General features: G+C 37.0%; 1 protein-coding gene across 1 annotated transcript in view; it reads right to left on the bottom strand.

The window, feature by feature from the left end:
- Positions 1-27,726, bottom strand: part of LAMA2 (laminin subunit alpha 2) — a 674,179-nt gene that overhangs the window by 504,873 nt on the left and 141,580 nt on the right. Inside the window, exons 2-3 of the mRNA XM_068984950.1 lie at positions 14,686-14,856; positions 8,145-8,257 (exon numbers count right to left, since the gene is read on the bottom strand). Of these exons, the coding sequence (XP_068841051.1) occupies positions 8,145-8,257; positions 14,686-14,856 (284 nt within the window). The remainder of the gene's footprint in view (positions 1-8,144; positions 8,258-14,685; positions 14,857-27,726) is intronic.

Genomic DNA, 27,726 nt, shown 5'->3' with positions numbered 1-27,726 from the left:
GTCCCTGATGGTTCTGTGGTAAGGAATCTGAATGCCAACGCAGGAGACATGGGTTCAATCCCTGAGTCAGGAACATCACCTGGAGAAGGAAATGGCAACCCACTCCAGTATTACTGTCTGGGAAATCCCACGAAGAGGGAAGCCTGGTAGGCCACAGTCCATGGGGTCACAAAAGAGTCAGATATGACTGAGTGACTAAACAACAACATACTATTCACACAGATTTCAAAACTATAGTAATATTTGTATACAAATATTAATTCAATCTCCTCTAAAACATAGCTGTCTCTTTAAACTGTTAACCACTCTCACTAGATATGGTTCTATACAGTCAATGAATAAAATATTCGGGTCAATAAGATATAGAGTTGACCTCTGCAGTTGGAAGACAATCTTTCTTGACAAATGCATTTTTAGTTTTGGGGGATAAACCAGGAAGAGAAGGCAATTACTTATTGAAATAATGGAGATTCCCACATAACTAATTCTGTGGCGTACCTGGATTATATAGGAATGAATATAAATCTGTTTTTTAAAGGTCTTTTAAAAAGCTGCCCCTCTGTGTTTTAACCTACTTGCCAATCAACACCAAAGGGCAGGTCTAAGAAACGGGCCAGATTTTAAAAAGTCACAAAATGAGATTAGATATTCTAACACATATTATAGTGAAAATCTGGTTAGATAGACATCTTATTAATCTTCACTTCCCTATTATTATCATTTAAATTGATGTATATTTTTCTTTGCCATTATACTGGGGATTTTTTTTTCAAGTTTATGCGGATACTAGGTTGTTTACAATAACTGTAATTGTCAGATGGAATTTAGTTGTTAATTGCTATTATCCTTATTTCAATTTCTTGCCATGATGTTATAATATTTATTATGCTAATCTAAAAATCAGCGTACCAGCATGATTAAATTATTTGCTCAATATAATGTGAGTAAATAGTAGAATTGGGAAAAATTAATAATTCCATAGTAATAAAAACTTAAAACAATTTGTAAAATAAGTACCTACTTTCTTCTCAGTATTATATTTTTCTAGTACTTACCTTGAATGTTAAAACACCAGAGAAATTCCCCAGTGTAATCTGTAATGATGTAATCAAGGAAATGTAATGGTGACTGCTATTTAAAATAGCAATTTATTAAAAGTATTTCACAGAGAAGCCAACTATATATCGATGACAAAAAAATTAAAACTGGCACTTGTTGAAATTCATGCATTTCAAAATAAAAAGGAGAACTAATAAATGGTCAAACCTCTTGCCAAATCAATGGCAAATAAACATTTAGTGATATTTACCTATTCATTATAAAACTGATGCCCTTGTCTCCCAGCTGAATAATAGCCATATAATGATGAATAACCTCTTAATCCTTCATGCTGTAGGTGAAAAAGACTGAAGTTATGCTATTTTGAAGACATGCTGAAGTGTAGTAGAAAATGAGATCTGTTTTATGACAAAAGAGATGTTGGCTATACTCTCCCATATAAGTGAGAGGATAATCTGGTATTTCTTGAACCCAAACAATGTATGGACCCCTTGAAACTATATACCAAAAATTTTCCCTAAATTAGGTCTTCAGATACCAATTTAGTAAATACTGGCATAGTTTGGAGTCTGAATTCAGACAACTCAGGATGAAATTCCAGTCCTACCTGTAACAGGCTTTATTAAAAGGCCAAGTTACTTAACTTTTTAAAGTCTCAGCATTCTTCAACTATTAAAAGGGATAATACTAGCTACCTTATAGGCTAATTGTGAGAAATAAATGAAGTAATAAAGATGTTCACATCTTCTATGTTGCCAATGCATTATAATATGCCTTCCTGCAGCTTTGCTCCTTAAGTGAATAGGTTCTAAGAACCTATTCAGTTTGTTACTCCAAAGCCTGAAGCCAAACAAGAGGTCTAAAGTCCTTTCCTGTCTGTGGAATTCCCATACAAAATCTGATAACAAAACCTGTTTAGCTTTTTATATCATTAAATCATTGGCTAAATTAAAACCTTGAAACAAGCAGAAATAAGGATTTATTTCATTTTGTAGATTGCTTTCCCCTTCTCTTGAACACATGATGAGTTGATTTACAGGTGGTAAGAAGGGCTGAGGTGAATAAGGACATGGGTGGGCACCATCTTGGGTTATGAGGCCATATGGGGACACATCTCTATACCACTTCCACTAGGTGTATTTCAGACAGCTAAATCAATCTTATAAACATATTTCTGCCACTTGTTTTGAAGACTGAACCATAAAAGATGTCTGAGTATTCACTCAACTTAAGGCCATTAAACGAAAGAGGTAAATGAGAGAACAGGAAAACACGTCCACAATACCTCTTGAGATAACATGTGGGGATGTATGAGGGGAGATGCAAAGAAAATGGGAAAATATCAATAACTTTACTGAAAAAACTGGGTTTTCAGATGCACTTTGACCTGCAGAATAATGATCAGTATGTTGAATAAAAATGATTTAGTAAAAACTCATGATTGCATCATTCAGTTATGAATTGGAAGGAAAAATGCTGCTATTTTTAATAACAAATACAGACATACTTTGGAGATGCTGCAGGTTCAATTCCAGACCACTGCAATAATGTGAATATCTCAATAAAGTGAGTCATATGAATTTTTTTGGTTTCCCAGTGCATATAAAAGTTTACATTATACTGAAGCCTATTAAGGGAGCAACAGTACTGTGTCTTAAAAAAAAACAAAATATCATATCTCAATTTTAAAATACTTTATTGCTAAAATATGCCAAATATAGCTGATCCTTCAGTGAGTCACCATCTTTTTGCTGGTATTGAGTCTCGATTGGAATCAATGGCTGCTGAATATCAAGGTAGTGGTTGCTAAAGGTTGGGTGGTTGTGGCAATTTCCTAAAATAAGACAACATTGCTGCACTGATTTACTCTTCCTTTCATGAACAATTTCTCTGTAGCATGCAATGCTATTTGATAGCATTTCACCCAAATGCTTTCAAAATTGGAGTCAATCCTTTCAAACACTGCTGCTACTTTGTCAACTAAGATATGTAATATTCTAATTCCTTCTTTTGTCATGTCAACACTCCTTACGACATTGTCACCAGGAGTAGATTCCATGTCAGGGAACCAGTTTCCTTGGTCATCCATAAGAAGCAACTCCCCATCTGTTAATCATGAGGTTGCAGGAATTCAGTCATTATCTCAAGCTCCAGTTCTAATTCCAGTTCTCTTGCTATTTCCACCTCATCTGTAGTTACTTTCTTTACTAAAGTCTTGAACTACTCCAAGTCATCCACTAGGGTTAAAATCAACTTTTTCCAAATTCCTATCAATGTTGATATTTTGAGCTCTTCCTAGGCATCACTAATTTCTTAATGCCATCTAGCATGTTGAATCCTTTCCCAAAATTCTCTATTTATTTTGCCCTGATCCATCAGAAGAATCACTATCTATGACAGCTGTAGTCTTACAAAATATATTTCTTAAATAATAATACAGAGGAGTTGAAATGATTCCTTGATCCATGGACTGCATAATGGATCTTGTGTTAGCGAGCATGAAAACCACATAAATCTTACTGTACATCTCTGTCAGAACTCTTGGGTGACTAGATGTGTTGTCAATGAGCAGTAATATTATGAAAGAATCTTTTTTTTTTTTTTTAGCAATAGTTCTCAACAGTAGGCTTAAAATATTCAGTAAACCACCTTGAAAACAGCTTGTGATCATCTAGGCTGTGTTGTTCAGTTTATAGAGCACAGGTATAGTATTAACAGATGCATGATTCACATGGGCCCTGGGATTTCTGGAATTGGTAAATGGGCATTGGCCTTACCTTCAAGTCACTGGCTACATTAACCCTTACAGGCTAAGAGAAAGTCGCCTGTCCTTTAAAGATTTTAAAGCCATGTACTGACTTCTTGTCTCTAGCTATATAAGTCCTAGATGGCATCTTCTTCCAATAGAAGATTATTGAAAATCTGTTGTCCCCATTTTCATGATTCTCCTCTGCATAACTTGCTGCAGCTTGCATCTCATCTACATCAGCACTTGCTGCTTTACTTGATGCTTATATGTTATGGGATGCCTTCTTTCTTTAAACCTCATAAATCATTCTCTACTGGCTTCACAGTTTTGTTCTGCAGCTTCCTCACCTCTCTCAGCCTCCGCACAATTGAACAGAGCTAGGGCGGTGTTGGAGAAGACTTTGAGAGTCCCTTGGACTGCAAGAAGACTCCAACCAGTCCATCCTAAACGAGATCAGTCCTGTGAGTTCATTGGAAGGACTGATGCTGAAGCTGAAACTCCAATACTTTGGCCACTTGATGCTAAGAGTTGACTCATTGGAAAAGATCCTGATGCTGGGAGGGACTGGGGGCAGGAGGAGAAGGGGACGACAGAGGATGAGATGGCTGGGTGGCATCACCAACTCGATGGACATGAGTTTGGGTAAACTCTGGGAGTTGGTGATGGACAGGGAGGCCTGGTGTGGTGCAACTCATGGGGTTGCAGAGTCAGACAAGACAGAGTGACTGAACTGAACTAAACTGACAGCCTAGCTCTGGATTAGGCTTTGGGTTAAGGGAAGGCTATAGCTAGTTTGATCTCCTGTCAATATCAATAAAATGTTCACAGGTCAGCAATAATGCTACCTTGCTTACTAATCATTTATGTATTCATTGCAGTGGCACTTTTAGTTTCCTTTAAGAATTTTTCCTTTGCATTCAAAACTTGACCAACTGTTGCAAGAGGACTAGCCTTCTGCCTATCTTGGCTTTTGACATGCCTTTCTCACTAAGCTTATTTAATTCTAGCGTTTGACCATAAAGTGAGAGATATGCAACTGTTCCTTTCATTTGAACACTCAGAAGCTATTGCAAGGTTATTAACTGCAGGGTTAGTAATTTCAATGTTGCATGTCTCAGGCAATAAAAAGGCCCAAAGAGAGGAAGAGAGATAAGGAAATGACCGACTAGTGAGCAGTCAAAACACATGCAACAGTTACTAAATTCATCTTCTTATATAGGTTCATGGTTCATGGACCCCCAGAAGTTGTAATAGACCTTGCTGGTCCGCTCCCTCCCACCTGACCCGGCTCATCTCACAGGGTCTGGGTGAAGAGGCTTCTCCCCACTACTTGCAGCACCAGGTTGGCATCTTTGGGGAGCTGTGGCTTTGGCACCTGGAACACAAGGCCTCTTACCACTGTGTCATGAGCGTGTCAGAGGCTCTGTCATACTCTCTGCTTCTAGGGTAGTGAGCATTCCTTCTGTTGCCACCATACCTAGGGTGAGTTCCATGGAAGGAAGGCTGCCAGCTTCCTTCACCTTCATATCCCCTGCCCTAGTGTACCAGAGCCCAGGCCTCCACGTCTGGCTCAGGCAGAGTGCCAGCCACTTTGTAAATACCTTTACAAGCATCCACATTTGGGGAAATGGAATGGAGGAAAGGACACTGAATGAGAAGTCTCATCAGCTGGGCGGCAGTCTTGGCACAAGTCAGGAGTGCAAGGGTATTTCTTCCTCCACCTGGGTCACAGAATGAAGACGATGCAGAGGAAAGCCACAGCTGACTCTTACAATCATGTTGCATGAGGGAGAAAAAATCCTTTGTGAGATCAAGCCCTGAGCCTTTGGAGTGGGAGCGCTGACTCCAAGACCCTAGACTACCAGAGAACTAACCCTAAGGAGTATCAAACAGTGAGAACTCACACAAAGGAAACCACTTGAAGAAAAGACCTGGCAGCACCTAACCACCCTGTGCAGGACACCTCATCTAAACAAGCTCACTGCAGGTGGGTTCTTTACCACTAGGGCCATCTGGGAAGCCCTTACTCATTTTCTACTCATCAGAAAAAAAAAAAAAAAAAAGTTGTAATAGCAACATCAAAGCTCACCGGTCACAGATCACATATCAAATATAATAATAATGAAAAAGTTTGAAATACTGTAAGAATTACCAAAATATGACACAGAGACATGAAGTGAGCAGAGACAGTTGGGAAAATGGTGCCAAGAGACTTGTTGGCCACAGAATTGTCACAATCCTCCAATTTAAAAAAAAATGCAATACCTGCAAAACACAATAAAATGAATCACTATCAAATGAGCTCTGCCTGTTAACACTACTGTGGTTGAGCTCAAAGAATGGTATACATGATCTGAACAAATTATATTAATAGTTGAGCGTCTTGCTCCATGTGTGATCTAAAAGCATAGGTGGAGAGTAAACCTGAGCAATGAAACATCACTATTTATCGATTCTCTCTCCCAGGAGATGAACCAAGACAATAGACAGCAGACTCATTACTGACTGGAAAGTTAGACTGCAACTTTTAGCGACCATATAACGGGACGACTGCTGTGACTGGCAAAGGACGAAGCTGTCTTTATCCAGAGAGGGATGAAGGCCGTTTTGACCCTAGGATTTTAAGGGAGTTCATGTACAAGATTTCACTAAAGCATAATTCATCAGTGTCGTAGTTTGCCTGCCTTCCCTGACTGTACTCTGAGACTTCCTGACAAATACTATTGACTCGAAGCTGCTATTCAGTTGCCCATATGAGTAGAAAATGAGCAAGGGCTTCCCAGATGGCGCTAGAGGTAAAGAACCCACCTGTGATGCAAGCAGATCCCCTTGAGGAGGGCATGGCAACCCACTCCCTTATTCTTGCCTGGAGAATCCCAAGGACAGAGAAGCCTGGAGGGCTATAGTCCATGGGGTTGCAGAGTCTGATACAACTGAAACAACTTAGCACGATGAGTAGAAATAAATCCACACCTGTGGGCAATTGCTACAGTACTGAGTCCCTGCCACTACCCTGCTGCTCAGGTCAAAATGAGTTCCAGGTAGGTGGAAAGGGTGTCTGCCTTGAGGCCCACCAAATAGCTCTTTGCAATTCTTGGATCTGGGGACCCTGGCCATAATGGGCCCTGAACATAAGGGGGACAGTCTGTACTCCCATTGATGACAAACAGCATCCATTAGGGAGATGCCTGGAGCCCATCTGGCCTCCTGAGAACGTAACTAACTCCCATTGGCTGGTGCATTCCTCCACTGTGACCACACGTGAAAACACAACCTCTACAGTGTACAGTGTCTGTCATTAGCTATTTTAACTACATCTTCTCCACTAACCCCAAACTCCTCTGCTGCTCTGCGTCCACAGTGTCAGGGAGGACTGGCTGAGTCTTTCCTGTGCTGACTGCAGACAGTGAGGGAGGAATAGGCTGACTTAAAGAAGGCTTCTAGGCTCAATATTTCCAGTCTCAGCCTTCAGTCAATCAAAGAAAATTTGTATTTGGAATAACAGTAAAATATGGGAACATTCTTTCAGTTTCCATCCTATTTGCAACCCTAGACAATTTGGGCTTATGGTTATTCTTGACTAAACATTTCAACCTGAGCTGAATATGGTGAACAGAAAGGAGAAAGAAATTAAGCATAGAAGGCACCTAGACCTGTGTGCCACAAACACACAAACTTCAACATCAGCTTTTATACATCTACAATGCTTGTTACCTCATTTACTGGCCCAAGTTTAAGTTAAGAATCAACTGTCACAGCTTGTTTAACTCTCAGTAATGAGAGGCAATTTACTCAAGAGCCTTGTTATCCAAGAACCTTTTAGTATATACACCATGAACAGAGTAGCAGCACTCTATTAGTTTAAAAGTTAAAACATGAGAATTCCCTGGTGGTCCCGTGGTTAGGACTCCACACTTTCATTGCTGAAGGTGCAGGTTTCATCCCTGGTTGGGGAACTAAGATTCTACAAGACATGTGGTGTGATCAACAAAAATAAAATTTAAATGGTACTATTATATTTTTTGTGAAATTTTGTTGATCAATATTCTTATCATTAATCCTCATTAGTTAGAGGGTTAATTAGTCAGCTCCTAATTCAGTTTTAAATTCCTCGTGTGAATTCATTTTAATTGTGCTTTAGAAATAAATGCCAAATATTTTTAAATAACAATATACTAAATGAATAAGTCCTTTTGTCACTGTGTCAAGAAAATAATGGAGGGTAATAAAAGAGTATCCTTTCACTCAAGAACTAGTAAGTACACAAAATAGTAAATGCAAATACAATTTCAAAGAAGAAAATGATAAAATCGATAAATAAAAAGAGGCACTATACCTGCTGTAAATCCAGCGTAATTGTAACATAATGGTATTCAATTCCATTCTTAATACTGGGACTCTGCCACCAAGTGTTCTTGCCATCAATAGCATTTGTAATCGGGTGCCTCTCTGTTGAATCAGCAGCAACATATGAAAGAAGAAAAGATCATATAAAGAATTTATAGCTGTTTTTACAAGCAAAAAGCAAAACTAAGTTAAAACCATCACCATATGAATGTCAAACATTAAAATAATAGAAACAGAGAGCAACTGGCTTAAGGTAGACTTTTTCACAGCACTCTGCAAGGTAGTATGAAATGGTTAAATACTTAAACTATATGAGAAGATGCTGTTCTGCACTCTGGCTATCAACTAAAATGGGCAACTTTAAAGATAACTACAGAAATTAAGTGTGAAAAAATAATATTGAAATCTAATTGATGTGTCAGTCATTCACAGAAGCAAAAACTCTACTGTTTGAGGTGGCTCTAGTATGCCATCAACTTTGTGAACAGAAACATAAAATCCTGAATTGTGGTTGAAAGGTACTTGAAGATTTGCCCTTCTGACACATACATTATTACCAAGGCTTGGGCAATTCAATGTGTATCTGGTTTTAATATAAAATGCTGTCAAATCCATCCTATGAGGCTTTTTGCAGTCAGTCCTCAATCTGCCAACTTTGTATTTAAACCATTATTTAAAAATAAAATGAAAGATACTCCAAATCTTCCATTCAGGATGATACCCATTCATCCCCATTATCACTAACAGTGGGGTTCTGGACAATAAAGACAAGGATAGGACGGCACATGAACCTCCATCCTACCAATAAAGCATGGGTCTTCCCTGGCCTTTACTCCAAACAGATGAGAACAGGACCTATTGTGAGAAGTAAAGCAAGACTGGAGACAGAAAAGAGGAGGTGTGGATACTTGTTGCCACCCCCCTTGACAGTCCGTTCTTACAGTTCCTTCCTTCTCATAATCCTCAAAACTCACGGATTCCTTGCTTCTCCCACTTAGTTCCATGCATCTCGCAACAGCAACCACTGCCTCTGGAATGCCAAAATTCTTGTTCCTTTTTGGTTTGCAGTCATTCGTTCTTGTCTGTTATCTGTGCTACTTATTTCCCAAGTAATACGAGTTCTGCTCCTAATCTGACCCAGCTCAGGAACGGGTGGAGGCAGGAGTGAAAGGCTGTTGAGGATGTTCCTATTTCTATTCCCAGGGCTGCAATAAGAGTTCTTAACTCCCTAACATCCCACTTGGAAGTCAGCCTATTTGCGTGCAGAAATGTAAACGGGAAGAGGTTAGCTTCCCTGTTACTCTCTGGTAAATATGGATTAATTATTTGGAGCGTCAGTCCTGAGAACTTTTATAACACTAATCCTTTGGAAGGCTGTTTCAAATGAATGGCTTAAGAATATTCTTTTATTAGAACATAATCTTTTTTGCAAATTGAAGGACTATTTCAAATAATGAACAAACCATATCACTATGAGTAATAATCATGGACTCTCAATCTGTGGACATAATGCAGTAATATAGCCAGGTGTTTTAAAGATATTAGAGATGAAAGCACGTAAGAGTTGAATCATGAAGTTCTGGAGAATGAGAAGCTGGATAGTCCACCTGGATCCACCATTTAGCATTTAACTGCCCATGGACAAGTCACTTAAACTCTGTGTCATTATTGAAGTGAGGATAATAAAACTCTATTCATGGTACAAGTTTCCAAAATCTTAACTTTCAGAAAAAGTTAAAAAAATATATATGTGAAAGAGATTTGTGGAATTGATATGACTCCAAAATATATACCAATTGTGGAGTTATATCACAATTTGTGGTATAACTCAAATCAGAGTTACAGTTCTTTATTTCTCCAAGTAATAGTAGCATCCAGACTAGTGTTGCTACTACGGCTATTTAAGATATCATCACTTGTTTCATAAAATGGCGGATGTTTAAAAACAACAAAAGTTTAAAAAGTCATAATATTAAAATGAAAGAAAATTATTCAACAGGTATTCATTTTATCTTCATTAAAAAATTGGAATTTTGTTCTCATTTTCTCATTTTGCCATGGACGTAAAAATATTTTGGATGGGAACTGTCAACTCACAGAACCACGAGAAGAACATTATAGTCATTAATATTCTAACCATTATTATGTATATATGAAAAGTGAAAGTCACTTAGCTGTATCTGACTCTTTGCAACCCCAAGGACTGTAGCCCACCAGGCTCCTTTGTACACTGAATTCTCCAAGAAATACTGGAGCATATACATAGAATGAATTATGTATCTGTTCAAAATATGCAGGATTCTGAATCTTTACCGGGGATAAATTATATTTAATAAAAATTTTTAAAATGAAAACCAATCAGGCCTCAATGCAAAAGAAATCTGAGGGTAAAATAAAACCATCTTTCAAAAAATTTATAAAAAACAGAATATTTATTAAATTTGCCATTTTCAGACTGTGAACATATTTTTTATATATCAATTTTATTACCATAGTCTGCTATAACTTCTTTAACTGAAAATAAAAGGTTTTTATCTTTGATTTACTTATGGTAATATGACTTTACAGAACAAGACAAAAATAATCTATTTATATTGGCAAATTATTTAATTCAAATGAACAGCTTGATGGACTTTGTTTTCTACCACGTCTTATTATAATAGCAGTCCACTGAGATGAGAGAGCTTATCTCATTAATGAAAACCAAAATTGCTGAATAAATTTAATAATTTAGCACTAGTTAACTTATTCTGCTGAAGACAGGGAAAATGTTAGGTCTTTATAATAACAACAAATATCTGAAGATAACCAAATATCAAATAAATGCCCTTGGTGGTATGAGTGGGTGCTGAAATCGGCACATTTAGTAATCAGAACCATAAATGAAATATTACTTGCATTGCTTCTGAAGAAAAATAAATATCACAGCATATGTTCCTTAAACATCCTCCAAAACCTTCTTTCCAGATTGTGGGTTTAACATGTGATAGAAAAATATGCACACAATCACATTTCCAAATCACACTTGTGGCTTGTAGGTAATTGTGAGAGGAGCTATCTAATTGGAAATTTTGAAATCTACCACCTCAGGTTAAATTGATATGAAAATTAGTCATGAAAAGGAAGACTGGGAGATGAATTAACAATTAACCATAATCCCTATTGTGAAAGCTTAATCATAATTAATTTGCAAGTACTGATTAATTGTTGGCATAGTTCCTTTATTTAAAAAGAGATAGAAACTTATAACATTCTCATAGTTTCTCAAGTCAATCCAAAGGCTAACTGCAACTGAAAATTGGCAAGGGAATCATTGATGAAGTAAAACTTTCAAACTGCTATTTTAATTGGAAAGCACAATCCATTAATAGCCAGGAGGTTCAAATTTCCCTTTCTTTGTGTGGTAATTAAGTACAGACCTTCCAGATTCATTCTAGCTGTTCAGTCAGTTTGTGGAATTTTATCATCTGTTGCTCCAGCTTTTACTAAACTATATCCATGTGGATTACTGCTAATTTTTTTTTTTATTCTTGTGGTGTATTATTCTTTCTAAATTTCTGATTTCAAAACCATTATTTTGAAATGTAATGAAGCATTACACTTCATTCAAAATTAGTCACATGAAGTAGATTTAGGATGTGATAAGTTTTAAAACGGAGAAGGCAATGGCACCCCACTCCAGTACTCTTGCCTGGAAAATCCCATGGGTGGAGGAGCCTGGTGGGCTGCAGTCCATGGGGTCGCTAAGAGTTGGACACGACTGAGCAACTTCACTTTCACTTTTCACTTTCATGCTTTGGAGAGGGAAATGGCAACCCACTCCAGTGTTCTTGCCTGGAGAATCTCAGGGACGGGGGAGCCTGGTGGGCTGCCATCTACGGGGTCGCATAGAGTCGGACACGACTGAAGCGACTTAGTAGTAGTAGTAGTAGTAAGTTTTAAAAATTTACCACAAGTAAATAAAATGGGAAATGGGAAATGTAACTCATATTTGTCTTGCTTTGCTAAAACAATTATTCACTCTTTGTCTTGCCAAAATATAGATGTCTTCCATTGAGAAACAAGAGACCCTGAATATGGAACTCTGAAGAGCAGAGTGACATTCACGCAAGGACTTAACTTGGTGAATACATCTCACTCATTTTCCTAACAAAATGTCTACTCAATTATGGTCTACCTAAATCTTTGTACCTTCCTTCCATCTGTATCTGTATACACATTTCCTTCAGTTTCTCCTTTTCTGGAATGCCTTTCCCTCTAATTCAGGTTTTTAAACCCTTTCTGAGTCTGACAACCTTCTTGGAACTCTTTTGCTACCTCAGGTCCCACTGATGTTTTCTTTCTTCAAAACTCTATATCATTAATGACATGTACCCTAAGGTATAGACCTGAGTTTACTCCCTTGAATATTTGTTAAATTGCCCTTTATACCCAAATGCTGTTTATCCTAACATTGTACAGGAACTAAAAATACTTATATACACATGTATGTATATACTTATATACATGTATAGATAGTCCTACATATATACACATGCATGTATATATGCACACACACAAATACACATATATATGATTTTACAAACTTTAACTCTCTCTCTGCCTGACCCATCCTCAAAACACCCTCAACCACCCCTATAATCCCCTCCCAATCATTTCATGTCTCTGGGCTTTCTCACATTCAATGAAATCAAGGCCACCAATTCATGCACCAAAGGCAATTTTCTTCCCATGAAGCTTCATCTTCTTCCCTAATGAACCTACAGTTCATAGTCCATCAATTCATTTATTTTCTAGCCTTTACCTCAATTTTCTTGTTCTGATGTCTCCCCTTACTCTGACCTCAGCTTTGGCCCATACTATTCTATATAAGAATAGCAAATAGATAGAACGTGTTCTAATATTCCCCCTCCTGTACCAATAACAATCCACATCTTAGAAAATAATGAGAGTCATTTAAAAGGTAAGAAAGGTTTCTGAAGCTTGGCATCTTTGGTTTCTTAACTGTTTCTTGAAAACATTCTGCGATATATAAGACCAGCAATTGTATTCACAAAAGTCCCAGTTCTTCAAACATGACAATATTAAAGTTTTCAGCATCTCTAAACTGTATAATAGAGACAGGACTATGCAATCTTCCCTTTAACCAGCTCCAAGAAAGAATGCAGGGTACCTCCCAGCTTTTTTTCAAGTTAAAAAATATAAATTCTGAGAAAAAGCTTTTTCACTTTATAAGCATCTCAACTTTAAGCCAAAAGAGAGGAAAAACTAATTTTTTAAATAATTGTGAAACTGTATCTCTACTGTAATTCACCTCACTGATAGTAAGTATTCACTGCATTAATATCTCCAATATTTGATGATTTCTCAATGTATGTCTACAAATCAACTCCCATGTCTAGAATTATCTCACACCATTTTCCCCTTATCCATATAAATTCTTTACTTAGTGAACCTAATTTCTTATAGTTCTCTGAATATATCATGATGTTTCCTATCTTCAAATTTCTGTATGCTTTTATATATATATATATATATATATATATTCCCATTTTCATCTTACTAACCCTTATTTTCTAAGCATATGGGTCATTTTTTCCCCAGGAATCCCTAGGTGTTCCCTTAGCACTCAATTTACTTTTATGTCTCCCCTATTTCCGTTCCTAAGTCTTTAAGTCAAGGGCTATGTATGATTCAACACTCTGCTTCAGAACAATGCATTACCAGGAGCCTGTCTTCAAACGCTTGCTGAATAAATGCATGAATGAGTCTGAGATATTAGTGTGGTTTCTAGAGGCCAACCAAGAGAGCTTTGTATGACACTTCTCCTTAAAACACTATTCCTGTGGTATTTAAGCATACAGACTTGTTTCAGCCCTCTGACACTTAAATTTGCAACTATTTCTAACTACTTGTAGTTCTCCCAGCAAGTATGTTTTCTATCTTATTCTGAGCCCCTCCTCCTGGTGTTCCTTCTCTTCCCTCTGTCACCTCTTAATATTCTCAGCTCATATTTGCCCTTGGATCTCAGTTCAGATGCCCTTCTGGCAAGCCTCCAGCTATACCAGGACTGAATCCGTGACTCTTCTCCTTCTCCCTGAAGCCCCTATGCTGATTCTTTCCTTGATGCCTACCACACTCTACAGCAATAATCTGCTTCTTGCCACTTCTTCAACTGAGCCAGAGACCACATCTTATTCCTGCTATTCCTAATACAGTACCTGGACATAGTGACTACTAACCTACTAAAGCCTTTATTAATAACCACACCCTCAGATACTTTTCTGCAGGCAGTAAAGTCAATGACTGCCACAGGTCTTCAGCTAGAAAACTCTCCGCAAGCACCATAAACACTACACGTAGGAAATTCTAATGTTTGTCAAGAGACAGAGAAGGGCTGTAAAGCTCACAGTGGAAGAAAAGATCTAGAAATTGAGAAGACAAGCCCTTTGACTTTAATGCAGTTTGGTCTCAACATTCTCAGTGATATCTTCCACCTAATTCCATACAAGTTAATCCTAAATACATACGGTATGGATTGCTGCTGTTTTGATTGCAGATCCGACATTGAGGGTTCCTCACCGGCTGCCCAGGGACATGTTCTACCAATTTGCAATACATTTCGGGTCCTTTCTCTCCACATGTTGCATTTGTGGTGATGAGGGCATTGGAAGCAAGATTCAGGACAGCAGGGAATAAACCTGAAAAAGATGAACAAATGAAGGTGTGTGGCATGATTTTATTGCATTTTAAAATGAAATTAAGATAGGATGCTTTCCAAAGCATTAAATGAAAATAGAATAATCAGTGATAATTAAATATCTGACTTAATTAAGTATACTACATAAATAGCATGTGTTATCAAACTAGCATTTTTTTCTGGGTCTTAAATATGAATTCTAAAACTATCTTCTTAATTTTTAACCTTTACTACTTAATTAGAAAGTCCTGTCTCTAAAACACACTTTTAAAAAGTCTGCTCATGTTATTGGCACAAGTCTTACTGAAATTTCCATCCTGCATTTCAGCTGTTTTGTGAAATTTGTCAGGTTACAATTTTTAAAATAATTAGCTCATCCCAGAACATACTCTATCTACCTTTATACACTAAGTTCTCTATGCTAGTAAATAATATGTGATTAAATAAACAAGGTTTCTCTTCTGTCTTTCATCACTACTTTACGTCTGTTGATTTTGCTTTAGTAGCTCAGTCGTGTCTGACTCATTTGTGATTGCATGGACTGTAGCCTGCCAGGCTTCTCTGTCCATGGGATTCCCTAGGCAAGAATACTAGAGAGGGTTGCCATTTCCTACTCCAGTTTTGCATCTAGCTGTACAATTATTATTTTATAAAATATATGTTGAGCACACACTACACCAGATACCATAAAAAATATAAGAATGAAAATACCATTAAGATGGGCTTACTGTGGGAAGTGATCCTGAACTGTATCTTGGCGAAAAAATAGAAATGTTTTTGGTATAGAAAATGAAGGGGAAAAAACCAAACATGCCAGGCAGAGGGAATATTATATGAGTATGGACTTTATTCTGAAAGCTTATGTGGATGCTGAGTGACTGACAGAGGACTGAGTTTGTAACTATTCTAATCTATTAGATTATGTGATCATATATAGATATAGATACACATATAAGTTATGACAAGCCTAGATAGCATATTAAAAAGCAGAGACATTACTTTGCCAACAGAGATCTGTATAGTCAAAGCTATGGTTCTTCCAGAAGTCATGTGCATGGATATGATAGCTGGACCATAAAGAAAGCTGAGTACCAAAGAACTGATGCTTTCAAACTGTGGTGCTGGAGGAGACTCTTGAGAGTAACGTGGACAGTAAGGAGATCAAACCAGTCAAGCCTAAAGGAAATCAAACCGGAATATTCATTGGAGGGACTTATGCTGAGACTGAAGCTCCAATACTTTGGCCACCTGATGCAGAGAACTGAGTCATGGAAAAGACCCTGATGCTGGGAAAGATTGAAGGCAGGAAGAGAAGGGGAAGACAGACAACAAGATGGTTGGATGGCATCACCAACTCAATGCACATGTGTTTGAGCAAACTCCAGGAGATACTGAAGAACAGGGAAGTCTGGTGTGTTGCAGTCCATGGGGTTGCAAAGAGTTCGACAAGCCTGAACAACTGAACAGCAAGCTTCTACAAACAAAACAATGTTATTTACATACAATTCACTCAGGCAGGAGCCAATATCTCTAAAATTGCCCCAGGATACTGTCAGTTTTACTTTGTGATATTTGTCTCCCTCACTTCTGACTAGTCCTGACCCTGACCTCGACTTTGGATTCTATTTTGAAGGTATGGGTGAGACTCTCCATGCCCTGCTTTGGTGCACCCCTGTGGGACTAATGCTGAAGCTGAAACTCCAATACCTTGGCCACCTGATGTGAAGACCTGACTCATTTGAAAAGACCCTAATGCTGGGAAAGACTGAAGGCAGGAGGTGAAGGGGAAGACAGATGATGAGATGGCTGGATGGCATCACTGACTCAATGGACATGAGTTTGAGTAAACTCTGGGAGTTGGTGATGGACAGGGAGGCCTGGCGTCCTGCAGTCCATCGGGTCACAAAGAGTCAGACACGACTGAGTGACTGAACTGAACTGTGGGGCTTAATTGGAGTTGGTTAGGCCTGGAGTTTTTCAGATCTGAGGAATCATGGGAGGAAACCAAAAGGAGATGACTGGTGAAAATTATTTTTCTATATATTGTTATGTTCCAAAATATAGAACTGAATTATATACTAAATTTCTCACATATTAAATATATAAATGTGAGCAAAATTACATGGTTATGAAAGGATTATGGGTATAGAGGTAACATTGATTAAGAAGCTATTTCATATTCATTAAATAATATGATTTAATCCCCACTGACCCCATGTGTGCTTTTATTAGTCCCACTTTATAAGTGAAGAAAATGCAGCACAAAAAAGACAAACAATATGCACCAAGTTATGAATTAGCAAGACCAATAACTAAGATTTGAACTTAGCTCTTTAACTCAGAAGGCTAATTCTCATTGGGACTTAAAGAAGAGCCAAAACCTGGTTCTCAGCAGAGTTTATCAATTTACATACTTATTAAAAGAAATGACTTATCCAGCCTCCACCCCTTTGTTGTTTCATAGAGTTTTCCAATCATAAACTAAAGACATCAATAAAATTTACATTTACTATCTTTCAGTTCTTTCTATTGATTTGTTTCTTTTACACTTATTGATCATGTGCTTGAAATTAACCTCTTCATAATTTACTTGCCTTGCTTTGTGGTGAAGGAACAGCTGGCCTTTTGAAATTTTATTAGCTACTTTGTTGTTTATTTTTAAAAATTGGAAAGTGTACTGGTCAAGGAACGTCCCCAATTAGTTGCTAATGATCAATTTGAAGAGTCAGTCGATATCTGAGCTTTTATTGAATCTTCAGCAGGTGGTATTATAGAATGCAGCCCACCGCATTATAAGTTAAATCTGTTAGACTGTACCTATTTATTTCCACTCAAAAGCAGCAGAATAATATTTATTGCTATATGCAATATGGGTTACTTAAAGATTATATAAACATTTGAAGTGTAAATGAACTACAAGTAGATGGTGAACCTTTACAGAGTATTGACTTACAACCTCAATTCAAATTGAGGTCATATAATGTTAATGACATAAAAGCCAGTCATCATTACCCACATAATTATGACTGACATTTTTCTTCTGAATAGTATCTAGACTAAATAAATTTAGATGGATTTGTAGCTTTAAAAACCAAGTTTAAACAGAAAACAAATAATATTTATTTTCACTATACTGTATATTTCATTAGAGATTAGAATATGTACAGCAGAGAATAAAAAACATACTCTGTTCTGGAATATATACATTTAGTAAATAATCTAGAAAAAGGCTAAGTTTATGTAATGCGAAAAATAGAAATTCTGCTATCATATGGTAAACAGTTAGAAATGTGCCAAATTTTCACTGTTTTTATTTGAATGTTTTTAGACTATATTTGCTTGCTCAAACATTATGCTATATTCATGGAATTTTGTATGATCTTGATCTGACTTAAAATCCCACATTTTGGTTTCAAATGGCAGAGACATCTTTAAAACCTGCACATGGAGATTCTACTTTATTAATGTGGAGTTGTTGTGTCACTCACTGTCTGACTCTTTTGCAGCCCCTCAGACAGTGGCCTGCCAGGCTCCTCTCTCCATGGGATTTTCCAGGCAAGAATTCTGGAGTGGATTGCCATATCCTTCTCCAGGGGATCTTCCAGACTCACCCAGGGATGAAACCTGCATCTCCTGCATTACAGGCGGATTCTTTACTGCTAAGCTACCAGGAAAGCCCAAGCATGGAGTAGCTACTATTAAACTGTTCACAGATAACAGCTATGAATTCTAAACAAAATACGTGTTTTAAAATTTCATACTTGAAGACACTGAAGAGCAATGCACAATAGATAAGTAAACCAGGAGGGATGTATATGCTTAGAAGGAAGATAATGGATGTCTCAGACTGCACACACAAGGTGACTAAAACTCAAACCCACATTTCACTGTCTTTTTTAACTTTACTGTCTTGAAGAACCAGAAACAGAACTAAGGACAATTTCAGCTGCTATAAAGTGAAGAAGAAATACTAGAAAAAAGAAAGCCACAAGAACCTCAAAATATGCGTGTAAATTCTTCCCAAGTCTCTTATCAATACCAGATATACATATATGCCTTAGGCAGGCTCCAAGTTCACTGGTTGGGAATAAATGAACAAATGATTACAACAAGTGATCATAGTTGCTGCATTCCATAGGCATGCCAAAAGTTTGGAACTGGAGTCCAGATAAGTAACTAATATAACACAAAACTAAAAGACTGATGACTATTCTTCAAAAGAACATAACAGAATCCCAAGTTTTCTACCATGGACTGTTTATAACATTCAGAATGCAATTGTATAAATGAGATATTAGATAGACATGCAATGAACAAAATGCCACCCATACTTAGAAGAAAAGCAGTGAATGGAAAACAGCACTGATATCAACCAGATGTTGAAATTAGTATACAAACAATTTTAATCAGCTTTCATAACTATGATCACAGACATACACACACAAATGCTTATAATAAAAAATAAAAGTCACTAGACACTACAGAAATACCAAATATACATTCTAAAACTGAAAAATGCATTATCTAGAATAAAAAATCATTACGAGATCAGCAAAAGAGTCAGAATCAAATAACTAAACTTGAATATAATTTAACAGATTTTTCCCAAGTTGTTTAAATATACATTAATGTTAAGAAAAATTGTAATGTTGCATATGTGCATGCTCAGTTGTGCAGTTGTATTACACTCTTTGCGACCCTATGGGAGGTACAATGTAAGACATGACAATTAGAGCAAAGCAACAGTGGGTGGAGGGATCACAATAAATGGACACACAAATCAGTAAGGCTCTTATGCTTTACATTAAGCAGTACAGTATTTAAATGACTGACAGTACCAAATGTTTAAATGTTTTGGGGTTCAACTGGAATTCCACTCCATTGTTGTTAGGAGTGTAAATTAGTACAACCACTTTAGAAAACAGGCCTTTTTAAGTAAATCTAAACATCCTCATGACCCCCAAATCCCACTCCTAAGAAAATACTCAGGAGAAATAATGGTATATGACCATGAAAAGTCCTATACAAGAATGTCCATAAAAGCTTTCATTATAATAGCCAAATATAGAAATAGCTCAGGTTTCCATCCATGGGAGAATTCATACAGAAACTGTGATATATAATGGAATATTATTCAGCATTAAAAAGGATCAAACTATTGATATATGCCACAAGATGAATCCCAAAAGCATTATGCCAAGTAAAAGACAAAACAGTTTACAAAACAGTTCATATGTTGTTATTCATTTATGTGATCTTTTAGAACAGGCAAACATATTGTGAAAATAAAACAGAATTTTTAAAATGGCTGACTTTAAGGGGAGAGGGAAAAGGCATAAAAAATCTCTGGGCTTATGGTAATATTCTTAAGTTTGTATTATACAGATATATATATATTTTTAAAACAGTGTTTAAACTGATGAATGAATGTTGTACTCACGTAGGCATTTACTGGGTGTAAGTTCTACCAAAAAAAAGTAAACCAGTATTAAACTTAATTTATGATACTCATGATGAAGTGCTTGGCACAAAGTGTGCAACAGATCAAAATATAAAGATGGATACTTACATATGAATGGACAAAAGTATGATAAAGCATATACAGAGAGATACTAATTTTAGAATCTAGAGGTTAAGTATATGGGTATTTATTGTATGATTCTTACAACTTTTCTACATGGGGAAAATTTTTTTTTAATTTGTCAATATATAAAAATATTATATATACACACACATATAAGTATATACCTGTGAATAACCATATATACACATATACATATATATATGTATATACATTTCTATATATATGATTTATGTCATTATTTGGGTTTTATAAGTTAGTAATACCAGTAACAATAAAATTTCAATTTGACACTTCTCAAATCAAATGTGGAAAATCTGGTTAGACAGCATAAAGGGAAATAGTCTTTTCAGTTTTGCTCAGAATCAGAAAAACTGAGCGAAAGAAAGCACTGCATTAGCCAAACAGTAGAATGTCGCTCCAAGACACTTACTGACTGGCAATTAGCAGGTTAATTTATTTTCCTTATACAGCTTTCTAGTCCTTCCACCTTTTATTTCATAAAAATGAAGAACTTTGATTTAGCACCATATTTAATATGTATGTGTTGTCTTTTGAAGAACTACAAGTGAGTCAGAGAGAAATGCATTAAACATATCAGTAACTGACCTATCGTGTGGCACGACTCATTCATTCCTTAGGATTTAGGCAATGTTTCTTTAGGTGATGATCTAGAATGCTGTTATTCAGTAGGCAAAAGAAGTCTATTTCAAATATGAATTTTACAAATGAGGAAAATAATTCCCAGAAACTAAGTCGCACAGCTGGTTTTCAAATACAATTATTGCAAACCCAAATAAGTTAGAACTAATTTTAGCATTAAAGATCCACCCTGTCTCATTCCCCTTCCTGATCTAAATGAAAATCCTTTTCTCCTGTGTCATTCCTGAGATTTGCATCATCTAGTTCTCCTTTTCTCTTCTATATGCACACCACAAGCCAACTTCCATCACAGTTTTACAAGTCCATATTCTATTTCAAATTTTCCATTTTAAGAAAGCACTCCTTCAACCTTCTTATTGTAATTGAAGTCTTGATTTCCTCTGACAAGCACACTTCCATAGATCTCCCTGGTGGATCCCTAAAATCACTGGGAAGGAAAAACAGCCTCCTTCGGACTTCTAAACACTACTTATAAATTGGTTCCTCTCACTGTCACTCATAACTTTTTAAAAAGTCAAATCATCCAACTTTTCTAAGTGCTCATCCCTGTTAACTGACTTCATGAAGATCATCAACAAAAACACTGATAACTGATTCACAATAATCCTTGTCCTCCAAATCTGTCATTCTTACTAAATAAGTGAACATAAAATAATAAAATGTTTTTGCATAGAAATCAGAAAATATTAATATGGTAGTTTAAGAATAAATATGCCTTACTGCTAATCTCAACTCTAAGATTTCTGCTTCCAATGAATTATTTTGTCTGCAACTTAATGTTATCTATCTATCCTTACCCTCAGATAACCATATATTAATACTACCTCACCATACATCCAATGCAACATCACTCACACTAGTCTTCCTTCATGCTCCACTTCCATTCATCTACCGAACTGCTGGGGAATTTATGTTCCTAAAATTAAGTCTGCTTACATCATTTTGTTGTATAAACCTCTATGAGTTGCTGGTTACCTAAGAAGATAAGCAGCCAAATTTTTTGATAATCTGAATGTTTGTAATCAGGCCACTATCTACCGCTCTAGGAAACTCAACAGTTTCCATCTTCTTTAATATCTTCCTACATGTCCAGAGTACTGACATCTTACTGTTTACAGATACATCAGATGTTTTGAAAATTCTTTGTCATGACATTATGCTGTCCATCCTACATAGAATGTTTTCCTTTTTTGCATACATGGTCATCTGCTCATCTTGCATCAGTTCAGTTCAGTCACTCAGTCACATCTGACTCTTTGCGACCCCATGAATCACAGCACGCCAGGTCTCCCTGTCCATCACCAACTCCCGGAGTTCACTCAGACTCACATCCATCGAGTCAGTGATGCCATCCAGCCATCTCATCCTCTGTTGTCCCCTTCTCCTCCTGCCCCCAATCCCTCTCAGCATCAGAGTCTTTTCCAATGAGTCTACTCTTCGCATGAGGTGGCCAAAGTAGAGTTTCAGCTTTAGCATCATTCCCTCCAAAGAAATCCCAAGGCTGATCTCCTTCAGAGTGGACTAGTTGGATCTCCTTGCAGTCCAAGGGACTCTCAAGAGTCTTCTCCAACACCACAGTTCAAAAGCATCTTGCATGACCCTGCTCAAATATCCACTTTTCTATGAAAGTGTTTCCTGACTTTCCAACACAGATATTTGTTATTTCCTTCCTGGTGTCTACATAGTACTTATATTTTATTATAACCCTTATCACACTGAAACTTTTAATATCTTTTATAGTGGATCTCTAGTCTATAACATTATTGAGTACAGGGATAGCACTAGTAGCATATAATAGCACTCAAATTTAAATTTATTGAATGAGAATAAATTCATGCGCTTGTACACTTGTACAATCTTTCTGGAGAAAAATCTGGCAAATAAAACTAATAAACTAATCAGATCCTTGATTTAGTAAAAATATAGAACTCTTTTAAATAATTCAAGAAACCCAAGCTATTTTAAAAAATGCAGTAGATCTCTATCACTGCTTATTTGTCCAACACCAAGCCTCCATTTCTGTTCTTAGCTAACAGGCATTGTATTCAGTACAAAAGGTATGAAGTACCCTACATTTGCCAAGATATGGAAGTCAAGGATCTTTCTTTTCCCCTCCCTCTAGCAGTTTGGGCAGATTGTGCACGTGATTTTGGCCTTGGGCTTCAACTCTGGAGCACCTGACACACAGAGTTGGGGAGAAAAGGAAAATAAGATCATAATAGTGCAAGAGAAAATAGAACCAGCACGAGTAGGAAAGGAAGTGATGACAGGAATGTCTACAAAGGGACCCTGACGAGACTTTTCAAGCAGTGAAAAGTAGGAATCACACTGAGGTTCATCATCTCCTAAGCCTGGTTTTCAAATCCTTCCAGCAATTGTGCCAGTTCTATGACAGATTTGAAATACATTTCTGCTTAAGTTAAACAGTTTCAGTGATTTCTGTGGCTTGTGATCATGAAGTCAGAGGGATATAAATTTCATATATTAGAGATCAAATTGCCAACATCTGCAGGATGATCGAAAAAGCAAGAGGGTTCCAGAAAAACATCTATTTCTGCTTTATTGACTATGCCAAAGCCTTTGACTGTATGGATCACAATAAACTGTGGAAAATTCTGAAAGAGATGGAAATGCCAGACCACCTGACCTGCCTCTTGAGAAACCTACTTGCAGGTCAGGAAGCAACAGTGAGAACTGGACATGGAACAACAGGCTGGTTCCAAATAGGAAAAGGAGTATATCAAGGCTGTATATTGTCACCCTGCTTATGTAACTTCTATGCAGAGTACATCATGAGAAACGCTGGACTGGAAGAAGCACAAACTGGAATCAAGATTGCCGGGAGAAATATCAATAACCTCAGATATGCAGATGACACCACCCTTATGGCAGAAAGTGAAGAGGAACTAAAAAGCCTCTTGATGAAGGTGAAAGTGGAGAGTGAAAAAGTTGGCTTAAAGCTCAACATTCAGAAAATGAAGATCATGGCACCTGATCCCATCACTTCATGGGAAATAGATGGGGAAACAGTGGAAACAGTGTCAGACTTTATTTTTTTGGGGCTCCAAAATCACTGCAGATGGTGACTGCAGCCATGAAATTAAAAGATGCTTAAACCTTGGAAGGAAGCTTGTGACCAACCTAGATAGTATATTCAAAAGCAGAGACATTTGCCAAGCAGGACTTTGCCAACAAAGGTCCATCTAGTCAAGGCTATGGTTTTTCCAGTGGTCATGTATGGATGTGAGAGTTGGACTGTGAAGAAAGCTGAGTGCTGAAGAATTGACGCTTTTATTTATTTATTTTTTATTTTTTTATTTTTAGAATTGACGCTTTTAAACTGTGGTGTTGGAGAAGACTCTTGAGAGTCCCACGGACTGTAAGGAGATCCAACTAGTCCATTCTAAAGGAGATCAGTCCTGGGTGTTCTTTGGAAGGAATGATGCTAAAGCTGAAACTCCAGTACTTTGGCCACCTCATGCAAAGAGTTAACTCACTGGAAAAGACTGTGATGCTGGGAGAGATTGGGGGCAGGAGGAGAAGGGGATGACAGAGGATGAGATGGCGGGATGACAGAGGATGAGATGGCTGGATGGCATCACCGACTAGGTGGATGTGAGTTTGAGTGAACTCCGGGAGTTGGTGATGGACAGGGAGGCCTGGCGTGCTGCGATTCATGGGGTCACAAAGAGTCAGACACGACTGAGTGACTGAACTGAACTGAACTGATGTCTCCACATACATACACACACACACACACACACACACACACATACAGTGAAGATAGGAAAATTGAGAAAATAACTTTATTAAAAGTAACAGTATGAATAAATATATATACATAGTTACTTCATCTAAACATCTTTAGGATAAAGTGTAAAACAATAGTAGTGAAAACAATCAACTTTTACACAAAGACCCAAGGCTGATTAATGATCATCTCCAAAAGTGGCCACAGCATCACTTTAAATGTTTCCTGGTGAAAGTTTCCTTCTAAGTTGTTTTGTTTCCAACATGCTCTTTATTTTGATTACCTTTGTGTGAAGTTTGGTAAACCAGCATTTTAAAATGACAATGATCTAATTCATATCTTAAAATCTTCCTAATGTAGTTTGCCTAAAAGAATTCCTAAACACATTTTCTAGTTTTCATCAGTCTAAACTAAATGAATATTGTCGAGTAGCTGTCTTCACTGCCTGTGCCTAGCATATTACAATATTTTTTTAATTAACATTCAGACATATTGATAAACATTTATATATTGTATTTTAATTTCAAATGTTTCTTGTCAACATCTACAGTTCAGCTCACAACAGCCATCATTAATGTAATTGATTAAAGACAGTACCTAAGGTTTCCTATGGGAAAGTCATCCAATCAATGAATTCTCTCCAAAATATTCAATTTATAAATAACTTTTTAAAAATCATCACATTTTTTACAACAACACAATACACATTTCTCCTTCTCTCTCCTCCTCTGTCATCCTAGTCTTGGTTCACAAATTTCTCTTGCTTGCTTATGCTAAGCATCTCTCTCCTTTCAAAAGAATAAGAGAAAACTGTCTGTTTGAATGTTTCTAACTTTCCATCTCAGTCTCTAGGTCTGTGGAGCATTTTTTAAAAATTTCATGCAGGCAAACAGAGATGTTTGCAAGTAATTCAGCATTTGAAAGACAAAAGAGAACCTGCCAATTTAAAATGTTCTAAGACTTGTCACGGAAAAAAGGAAGATACTTGACAGAAATCCTGAGCTATGTGGGTGTGTAGGATCAGATTCGTATAAAACAAAAATGGGACAAAACAAAATGTTGCTGAAGAGAATGGTTTCCAGCTGTGCACTGCAGGAAGCAACTTAATGCTCTTGATCCATGATGCAGATGAAGAGTTTTATAGAACTAGAAAATCAGTCCAATTTGAATTAATAGCCATCTAGACAAAACAATGTTTGTAAGCTGGAGGAAAAAAGAATGTTAAATCCAGTTGTTCAGAATAAAAAAAAAAAAAAAAGAAAAGAAGGACATTTATTCTAGTCCTACCCAGCCTTTCAAATGTGTCTTATACTGTTGCTTAGTTCTCCACTTTTCAGCTTGGTTCTCCAAAAATAAATGGATATTCTTGGGGGCTTAAGGGTTGGTTTAGTCTCTTTTCTACTTTTTTAATCAAAAAAGTACATTTTCTACTTAGCTCATGTTAAAAATTGTTTACTTTGTTCATTCTAAGCAAATTGAGATGAACATTTAAATATTTTGAATATCACAGGAAACAAAATAAACCAGATGCAAATGCACATACTCCAATGGGTCTTTAGCAAGTTTTGCTTTTAGAATATCAACTCTGTGTACAGATAAAATAAGGACTTGCTAAAATAAGGACTCCATGAGCCATAGTGAACTCAAGTGCCATCTTAGCCTCTTAACCAAGCGCTATAGGATTTTATTGAATTTCAGACAAAGGATAATCATTGATCTTATTAAGGTAGGAATACATCATCAATTTTCAATAATCTAAAACAATATACATAAGAAAATAACTGCCACTATGACATGGATTTCTGTTAAGTACACTAACAGATAAATCAGGGAGGCATGACATTTCTACCACCTTGACTCAAAGTATGGCATTTGTACTCAAAGTTTCTCAAACGCCTCCAAATCAAATCTCTAACTACTGAATACACAGTAAATTGAAGTTGACCACATTGCATCTGATCAATAAAGACTTCTTGAAATGGATATATTCATTCAGTCAGTTCAGTTGCGTAGTCATGTCCGACTCTTTACGACCCCATGTACTGCAGCATGCCAGGCCTCCCTGTCCATCAGCAACTCCCTGAGTTTACCCAAACGCATGTCCAATGAGTCAGTGATGCCATCCCATCTCATCCTCTATCGTCCCCTTCTTCTCCTGCCTTTACTCTTCCCCAGCATCAGGGTCTTTTCCAATGAGTTCATTCTTCACATCAGGTGGCCAAATATTGGATTTCCAGCTTCAGCATCAGTCTTTCCAATGAACACCCAGGACTGATCTCCTTTAGGATGGACTGGTTGGGTCTCCTTGCTATCCAAGGGGCTCTCAAGAGTCTTCTCCAGCACCATAGCTCAAAAGCATCAATTCTTCGGTGCTCAGCTTTCTTTATAGTCCAACTCTCACATCCATACATGACCACTGGAAAAACCATAGCTTTGACTAGATGATCTTTGTTCAGCAAAATATCATCTGTAGGCCTAGATTGACTAGATTCTTTATCTAACTTTAAATTTATATCCCCAAAATACAGGTCATCACTATTGGCATTTCAATTATTTTTTGAGGACCTAGTGGACACTGCCCTGGTCACAGAATTCCTAGTCCTTTTAATCTGCATAGAAATCTCACCCATTATCCATTTAAAATTAGTATCCACAAACTGCTTTAATTTTTTTTTATGCTCCACTTGTAGAAAAATCTGGAATTGTCCTAGAGGTTTTCAAAATCACATGATAAAAATAATTATTACAGCTAGGGCATTTATTTAGTATATACTAACATAAGGGTACCCAAAATAGTCACTGAGGAGGTGGCAGCTGGGGAGAAATAGACTGTTTCCTTGCTTCCTCCAACCTCACTTCATCAATATCAGCAGAGC

The sequence above is a fragment of the Capricornis sumatraensis genome, chromosome 13, assembly GCF_032405125.1.
Source record: "Capricornis sumatraensis isolate serow.1 chromosome 13, serow.2, whole genome shotgun sequence".
Taxonomy (NCBI): Eukaryota; Metazoa; Chordata; class Mammalia; order Artiodactyla; family Bovidae; genus Capricornis; species Capricornis sumatraensis.
This window is presented reverse-complemented; position numbering and strand designations above follow the sequence as displayed.